Raw genomic sequence first — 9,886 nt, forward strand, 5'->3', positions numbered from 1 at the left:
AAGTTTCAGCTAAATGGCACTGGTAGAACTTGAGAAGAAGTTCAAAATGTGAAAAGTTAACGCACGGCGGACGGCGGACGACGACGGACGAAACATGATGACTATAGGTCATCCTGACACTTCGGGTCAGATGACCTAAAAACAAAATAACAGAATAGAATTAATTTTACATTGGATGAAAATCGACTAATATCTCGGTTGTTCGAAGTTATAATGTCTGTTTCATTAAACAAAATCCACAATTTTAGTGCGGACGGGGCTTGTCGCCATTCGCAGCAAGTTTGTATGAGATTGAGGCCTTTGAACCACAATCCTGCACAGATGGTGAAAATAAATGGCAAAGACGGCCATGACAACATGACGAACCTGTTCCTATCCAATCACTCAAAATACATACTGCAAGGTGGGCAATCCTAACATAAGGCATTGTTTACATTTGGTTGACTCAAATAAATCAAAGTGTTAAGATTATTCTATGAAAACTAAAAAAAATCCATGAGCCTTAAAGTATTTTCAGAACATGCAAGAGATAAATTTCAACAAGGTCAACAAATCGCTTTTCTCAAACATTATCAGTTAAACTGTCTAAACAATTATAATTATAAACAAAATGCATACATCAAGTGTTTTGAAAGAAGTTCAATCTCAAACAGCAATATAATAAGATTACTGTGAGATTTTAAGTAGATTGTTGGTGTACATATTTGAAAAGTGTAAAACAATAGAATGATAACTTTCATTCATAAGGTACAGAATGAGTGAATCTGACACTGACAGAGACCGGCCGTATTGCGACACATTTGACCCCCGACAGGCTATGTATCAGAATGGACCCAGTGAAGAAAACATTAGAACATTTACCCAACAGTTAATGCAGGTACCTTACAACTTCCATTCTACACATTGAAAATGAGTTATCATTTGCACACATTGAAAATGAGTTATCATTTGCACACATTGAAAATGAGTTATCATTTGCAATAAATCCCGTAGTACACCCCTCTCCAATTGATTAAGTTTTAACCAAAATTTCTTTAAAATATTTAAAGGAAAATTATATAATTATATCAAACATCACATACATTACATGTGCTGTAATTTTATATTACACAGTAACATATTATATAACAAAAGTATTCTACTTAAGCATTGATGTCACTATTTTTTAATTTTATCGGGGTATGAAAAAAAAAATTGTTTGCAAACTGTGTGAATCCGCGTAGCGGATTCTCACAAAAGTTTGCAAACAATTTTTTTTTCATAACCCGATAAAATTAAAAAATAGTGACATCAATACTTATAATTAATTTTATACTCTATTTGATAAAATGAAGTATGTTTAAATGTAACATTATAGTGGTTTTTCAAGGGATTCTTTTTTCCGAATCAATACGCAACGTCAATGTCTCTATTGTGACGTCACGTTAACGTCGGGGTTTCGCGCCATTCTCGGATTTTTTTTTTCATAGTGGTATGCAAAAAAAATATTGGCCAATCAGAAAGCCAGATTTGGTATGAAAACAAAGAAAAATTAATTATAAAAGTATCGTTTTGACAATTTACAGCATATTATTTTGCATAAAAAATATACACCAATACAAAGCATAATAAGATAGATACACATACTCCTTATTTTGTAGATCAATCCGAACATACAAGTTTTAGATATATTGACAGAACCTATGGAAACTGACGAAAATGAGACCATTGACCCTTTGACCACACTGGACCAAGATTGTTTGGAATTCTCAATGGAATCAAAAGCGATTAAGTTTATTAAGGACATGAACAGATCATCTTCTTGTAGTACATGTAGCAATCAAGAATTCATAGATACACGTAGTTTAATGTTATCGCAAGAAGATATAGCATCCATTGAAGAAAGCACAAGGGGTCAGTCTGAAAATAGTAAATGGTTTGAAATGCGCAAAGGAAGGATTACTGCGTCAAATTTCAGAAAAGTTGTATGTCACACCAGGTCCAACAGAAGTGCGCCATCCCTTTTACAAACACTAACTGATGGCAATTCTGCGCAAGACTCCTTTGTACCATCATTAAATTGGGGACATAAAAAAGAAAAGGTGGCTAAAGCAATCTACAAGAAAGCTTTGCAAAAGGTACACAAAAAGCTTCAGATCAAAGAATCGGGATTAGTTGTCAGTGCAGAGCATCCTTTTCTTGCATGTAGTCCAGATGGCATAGTGTCATGCCAGTGCAAGTCATTGGGTCATGAACCAAGATTACTCGAGGTGAAGTGTCCTTACAGCAATAGGCATTTAAGTGCAAAGCAAGCAGCTTTAGAAAAAGGCTGTTCAGAAATAAACGGTGCGCTTACCCTTACAAAACAATCAGAGTACTACCATCAAGTTCAAGGTCAGCTAGGGATATGTGGCTTCTCACTGTGCCATCTTGTCATTTACACTTCCAGAGGTATCGAGGTCATTGAGGTCAATTTCAACACAGAGTTCTACCAATCAATGGTTTTCAATCTAAGTGAATACTTTAAAACTGAAATGGTACCAGCACTTCTACATGAAAAGGAGTAAATTAATATGCAACAACCATATCATGATTACTTATCTTGTACTGGTAATTTGATGTTTTAAAAAAATAGCTAATTGGAAAATGAAACATGGAACAATCTGTAATTGCATAATTGATGATATAACTGTTTACTTAACAAGTTTTAAATCTAAATTGCATAGAGCAGAACAAACAAACACAATCTGATCAAGTACAGGTCTTAAATTCATGGGAATGACACCTTGCAAAATGTGAAATGATTTTAACCTTCCTATCGCACACTCAACATGTATGCGTGCACTTGCAATACGTCTGGTCTTTGCTACAGCATTACGTGACAGCTGCTTACCCATAGCAAAGGGAGGAATATTCAGTGTGGCATGCTTCATAGTAACTAAATCCCTAATCAAAAAGCCCCTGTCCGCCATAACATCATCCCCATACTCCAGTTTATCTAGAAAACCACTTTGTTCAACAATCTTTTTATCTGAAATACTACCTGTAAATACCGGGTAATTTGGAGAGAAAAGTAATTGTTCCAGATGGTGATATACCAACCAGAAGCTTGAATGTATTTTGGTGTTTGTAGTTTGACCATGTTATTCTCTGTGCAGAAGGAAGACTAGGTTTCTGAACATAAAATTCAGTACAATCAATTACAACTCTTGTATTTGGAAAATATTTAAAGCACTTTGGCAATTTTAAACGAACTTGTTCTTTTGATGGCCATCGAATCATAAATTGTAAATGATGGTAAAGAAATGTTATCCATGTTGTAAAGATTCTGCTAACTGTGGTGCTGGAGATGGCAAATAAATCGCCCAACATCTGCACATCTATACCTCTTCTACATCTTAGAAGTGTTAAAACTAGCTCCTCCTTCACTGATAATATCCTTGATGCATGTCTCTGTTTTTGCTGAAAAGATAATATGCTTAAAATGTATTGCTGATATATGGAAGAATTACTAGTATTAAAACATTTGCAATTTGTAATTGTTGAGAATAATTATTTTAGGGTGTGCAAAATCACATTTGTAGTGCAATAACAAAAACAGTGTACTGTGTATACGTACAAAGTACATCTTTATATTTCACATGTACTTTGTATTGCGTAATGTTATCCCTACCAGACCTTGATGAAACAAGAGTGAAGTCCATGGAAATTACAGTACTGATATCTATATAATGAATTGATATTGGTCTTTTGACCTTAATGTTTTTGTACAGATTGTACATTTGTAGTTGGAAAGAAATAGCCAATACTTAAGGGTCTCTCCTGCAGGTGAAATAAGTTGAAGGATGAAGCTTAATACTGCCAATGATAATACTGAAAATATGAAGTAATTTTTTACAAATGTTTACATAAATGGCAACAACAATAAAACATATCAAATGAAAATAAGATATTCAATTTTTTAACTAAACAAAACAATGACTCAATGGGCCAAAATCAATCTGCTTACTTAATAGGTATATATTGTACAGGAAGAGAGGGGTAGGGTAGTCATATATGCATCTGTTGTCACAGGTATATAAAACAAGAAATCCCTGAAGAATGATCTATGTCTGGCAATGGAACGAGTTATCTTTTCACCATTTCTCTGTTCTTTTCCCACTCCATTTCAAATAGTAAACAAATATCAAATATTGGTGGACTTCTCTGAGAAATAGAGGTAACAAGCTTTTACAGTGAAACCAGCCGTTGACCAGTTGTTACACATATGCATGCAAGATATCTACCTGTATAAAATTTACAAGATGATTCATCCTTCAACACACTGTCCATGGTCAGACGCCTCTGTTAGACATTGGGGTCCTTTAATTCCCTGTCAGACATGTGCTTTAGGTCCTGAAAACACAAATCAGTTTGTACTCAAATCGCCTCTGTACTGATTGGTTTACCTTAAATAAAAGAAGACATTGATATGCTAACTTTTATGAACATTTCCACCATTGACATAAAACACTGTACATGTACATATTATACAGCCAAAATCATAGTTCATTGCATATTGGCTCACAATAATATCAATATAAACACAGATAAATTGTTAGAATAATTTGTTTATATGCACTGACTTACATGTACATCCTTAATAATTAGCATAGGCATGACACTATGCCATCTGAACTGCATACTACCATATTGAAGATTACAAATTTAGTTTAAAAAGATCACATCTTTAATGAGACAGTTCCAATTTGTGTGCTAATATAATCTATGTATGTTTACGTCATGTACTGTAATGGATACCAGCTATCACACAATTGTGATATACATGTACCCGTTATGAATTAACTGCTTGCTAGTCTAATGTACCTTTATCTATAGTGTCTGTCGTCAAGTCCATGTAGCTGTGGTCCATGTAGCTGTGGTCATGATTAACAAGAGACGATGTCTCATTGGCGACTTGATAGATGTCAATATTACCACTTCTTTTCCATCCATTTTTGAGTGATCTCTAGAAGTGTTAGCACGTTCTAAGAACTCAACCTTTGCCTTCAGCAACTTGATCTCCTTTTCTAGGATTTTGTTCTGCAGTCTCACAGCAACATAATCTGAGGCAGCTGTGGATTGTTCTGTTTGGCAACCAACATCTATGCTATTTTGTTGCTGCATTTCATGTAAAAAACATTATCAGATTAGAGATGTATTAAAAAAATCAATGACCAACACATAAACAAGTACTATTTATATATTATTGCCTTCTTTTGAGGGCACTATGGTCTCATAGTGTTGTTGAGGGATATTAAAGTACCCAAGCTGGATACTATAATAATATCCTTTTATCAATAAATTGTATTTCATATATTTTTTTAATTTCATCATTATAATTTTCTAAATTAACAATATTTATGCCAATATTTTCCTTTTAATGTGTTTAATAAATAATGAAAAGAACTAGCTACAAATTAAATGATTACAAGGTACTTTATTATAAAAACCATATTCTTTTCAACATGAGGGGTTCGAGATCCAAAAACGACGTAGGTAATGTATGATTTACCTTCGATTTGTCCCAGTTTCCAGTAATTATATGTTTATGATGTGATTTTTGGAATGTCATTGTCACAGAAATGTGCACGTGAGACTAACCGATGATTAATTGTACTTTACCAACGTTATTTTAGGGTCTCAAAACTGCCGTACTATATTGTATGTCTATGTGGAATCATTCCACATTTACCTGGTATTGAACTACTTTTAGTAAAAGACATACTGTTTATATCTAGATTTGCACACACAATATGTTGACATATACCTCAAGATCATAAGTTTCTTCGAAGATCACACGAGATCTCTTAGCTGGATGATGGTCAGCTTCATCATTTTCTTTGCCATCACATCTCTGAAAGATTAAATCAACATGATATTGAAATCAATAAGGAGTATTGAAACCGATTTCCATTTCACACCAAAGTTGACATACTGTAATTCATTATGTCACATGAAGTGTAATAACTACTGATATTTCTTTACACAACTTATAATGATGCTTAAGCTTCACTTCAACAATATATTACAGATGTACAGATGCATACACTGCAGGCATCATATTCTTATTGCTTGACATATGATTAAATAAGTTTTATTGAAATTTGACACCATCTTTATATATAGTCATTAATTTTCATTTCAAAATGATAGTGTTTATATCTGATATTATTAATGTCGATACACTCAATATCGTATATGAGCTGAAAAATTCTGTAATGAGTTGACATGTACCTCTGAATTTTGAATCTGATGCGAGAGCGGGATTTCAGCAGTATCTTTTGATGACTCATCACAGATATCTTTCCTATCCGAATCATCTGGAATCAGCCGTCTTTGAATGCGCCGTCTTGGCTTCTTTTCAAGTTTTTGAACCTTCATAAAAATATGACAATTGAAAATTGAAATTAAAAGCCATTTTTATAGGTACAATGTATTTTTACATTATCCTGCAACTGTCCCACATACTGACCGATAACTACTGCCGGATAAACTTGTGCTTTATCCGTCAATACGAATGCTTTATCCGTCAATACGATCACGTGAATTTGTTCCATATCTGACGGAACTTTTTCTAACTTGACCCAGAACTTGAACCTTCCGGTGAATGGAACGTCATTCAGTCCCGCTAAAACGTGACGTCACATTCACCGGAATGACGTCATTTTTACGCTATCGAAAATCTCGTATGGCGTTCAGTTGTCGTCTTTTTCTTGGCTCATGGCAAAGGTATGTATTGCAAAATAATTCTTTAATAGGTATTTATTGTTTTTTGAGTATTTTCATTTTGTTTGAGTGATGTATCATACTGAATAGAATTACGGATACTGTTTGTGAATGCGCTTATTTATTTCCCACGGCAGTAAACAGGAGTACACTCTCATTCGGTATAGTGAATGAATCATAACCTCCGCATCAAAGATCTACTGGAAGCTTCTCGCTTCGGGCAAAACCAAGTAAATAACTGTCAATTTGCTTTCGGTTTAAATGCCATAATGGTTGCAGGATAAACAGAATACACTGTTAGTATCTTACAATACAAGTTTTATTTTGGTGCTCGACACGGAAAGCCGAGATGACTCGGCAAAGCCTCGTCATCTCGGCTTTCCTAAGTCTCGCACCAAAATAAACCTTGTATTGTAAGATACTAACCATGTATTCTCTATGTCTATGGATCCCCGGAATATTCCATCTACAATAATGTACTGCACGTGTATATAGATCACAAATTCATGGTCCTTCATGGCGACAGTCTTTACATAGCTAACTTATTTACAAATTCTAATTAAATATTTTTAAATAGTATATTATTTACTTTTTCAATCTATTTATGTAGAAAGATAAGTAAGTTTAAATAGATCTATGATAATCTGTATTTGTAGAATGAACGAGCCGATATGACTTGGCTCTGGTAGCAAACTTATATCTAACAAAACAAAACAAAAATAATATGAGGTACTGAAACAGTGTACAGTATTGCAGTAGCTACTGATTTATAAATACGTGTCATTATTCAGCACCGTACTGTATATAGATTTACTGCAGGAGAACTATCTGTATTAATATTAGGCCCTATCAGCAGAAACATATAACGTTATACATGTTTCTGCTATCAGCATTACTTACATCATATTTAGTAGTGGTAGCAGGCAATGGATCTGGGTGGTCACTGGTAGGCCCCTTCCCCCCAACAAAGTGGATGCTACAAATGTACGTGTCTTTTGTCACCCTCGTTTCATCAAATGCAAGTCTACTGCATGCTTTCACCCATCGTCAACATTTCTCTAGCTCTCTGTGGCGTTGAGGAAATCGAATGAAAAAAACATCACACATTGACTGTCGATCCGGGTACCTCGAGTCACTACTGCATGTTCCGTATGCACAGTGCTTTGTAGCTCCCTTCTTTACTGCACTTCCTTCCGTTTTTCCCATGTTGTTACCAAATCAGCTGGCGATCATGTTTACATCCGTGGTATTCAGAGCATATCCGAACCGTGTCCGAAAATATGGCAGAGAGCGCGGTGCATTGTGGGATATGAATCTATTTATAGTGAAGGCCGCTTAATAATACAAATATCGCTTACGATATTGAGAAGTCGGAAAAAGGACTATTAGCGCACCTGTGGCCCTAGCTGCAACATTGTAGCTCAAAAGACTTTTTGACAGAAAATGGTGTCGTCTTTAGAGCTACAATTGGTGCCTATTACTGCTAATGGAGCAAAGTAATGATTATGCAAACCATTATAAAACGTTTGTTTGTATTTTTATTGTACTTGTTTGATATCTCTTACCTACTAGGCAATAAATCTGAACCAAATAAAATATTAAATTCTCATCAAGGCATTATTTTTTTTACATAATACATATGAAGGTCTTTCTGAAGGGAATTTATACGACAAGTACACAAATTGTGAATTTGACGTCTTGTGAGCGGTACGGTAGATATTAAGAATGATAGTTATGTTTGTTTTGGACAAAAATAATATTATAAATGCATGTATACGCATAAAATAATTGGAAACCTACAAATAAAGTATAGAAAACTATGCCCGAGTGATTTTTAGAGGCAGTGCTCCACTACGACACATAGGGACCAATTCGTACCCGGCCGAAAGCTATAGTATATTCGTTCCACTGTGGCCCGAATCTTCATCAGGTGGATGCTTATCTGCAGACGACACAACGACGCCATATTGGTTCGCCTCGCCATAGTTTTGTTACCGGGGAATATTGATAATGGATACCAAATAATTGCAACGATGGAATTTTAAAAAGTCGCATGCAAATGAACAAGTAGGCAAACATTATTCATATCTCTGACCTACACAAGTAGGCAAACATTATTCATATCTCTGACCTACATGTTTCGTCATCCATACTTTCATACTGCACGATAAAAATGTGACCAGACCTCACATGTTTGTTTACATTTGTCCACTATCTGTATTGTCAGATTTGGCTTTATAGTCAAATCTAGCTATATAGTCAGATTTAGCGTGCTACCGGACCAATTTACATGTACAAATGTAAACATCTACACTTGTTTACTGTACCTAAATTCCCTCTGTCTTGCTAGAGTAGGGTCTGTCAGGCGCATCCGTGACTGTAGCCGTTTCACTGCCCTGGTACCGGACGGCGCGCCTTTCGACGATTTACAGGATCGGGCAGGATCGGGCAGAAACGGGCAGAATCGGGCAGGATCGGGCAGAATCGGGCAGAATCGGAGTACAAAATAGTCGTTAAAATGATAAATATGTATTAAATTATAGTGTAGATATCAGTTTTATTAATTTGTTGACCGATTTGACAAAAAAAAAGTATAAAAAAAATCATATTTTTCTTGCATGGTCGGACAGAAAATTACCGAGCAGGATCGGTCAATTTTAAAACTGATTGCTAATTTAAATCAGAGAAAAAATATTCAAAATAGTTAATATGACTATGATCTTGATAAATAAAAGTGAAATATATAGGTATTTTCACAAAATCCACGTAATACTAACGGCACAAAGATCAATTGCAATTTGCAGTTCGGATAAAATAGACTCTATATATACGGCCGGGCAGGATAGGTCTTTCGTACATATAAACATTCATAAATCGTGCTCTACTTTTAATTAGATTTAATAAGAATAACTATATCATTATTAGTTAAACTAATTGTTATATGTATGAACTGAAAAGGGAAAATTTATCAATGTACATTGGGCTAGCTTAGATAAGTGTTAAATGGTCCAAAACGACGATTTACAGGATCGGGCAGAAACAGACTTTTTGATTTATAGTTTTTACCGAAATGTAAAATATTATATGAAAACCTTAATTATTACGTCTATTACACCTTATTTTATACAACCAATACCGG

General features: G+C 34.7%; 1 protein-coding gene across 1 annotated transcript in view; it reads right to left on the minus strand.

Moving 5' to 3' along the window:
* Nucleotides 1-9,231, minus strand: part of LOC138307154 (cysteine-rich protein 2-binding protein-like) — a 71,563-nt gene extending 62,332 nt beyond the window's left edge. The window contains exon 1 of the mRNA XM_069247784.1: nucleotides 9,075-9,231. Within this exon, the coding sequence (XP_069103885.1) occupies nucleotides 9,075-9,118 (44 nt within the window). The 5' untranslated portion in view covers nucleotides 9,119-9,231. The remainder of the gene's footprint in view (nucleotides 1-9,074) is intronic.
* Between the last annotated feature and the right edge of the window lie 655 nt (nucleotides 9,232-9,886).

This window comes from Argopecten irradians, chromosome 14, assembly GCF_041381155.1.
Source record: "Argopecten irradians isolate NY chromosome 14, Ai_NY, whole genome shotgun sequence".
Lineage (NCBI taxonomy): Eukaryota > Metazoa > Mollusca > Bivalvia > Pectinida > Pectinidae > Argopecten > Argopecten irradians.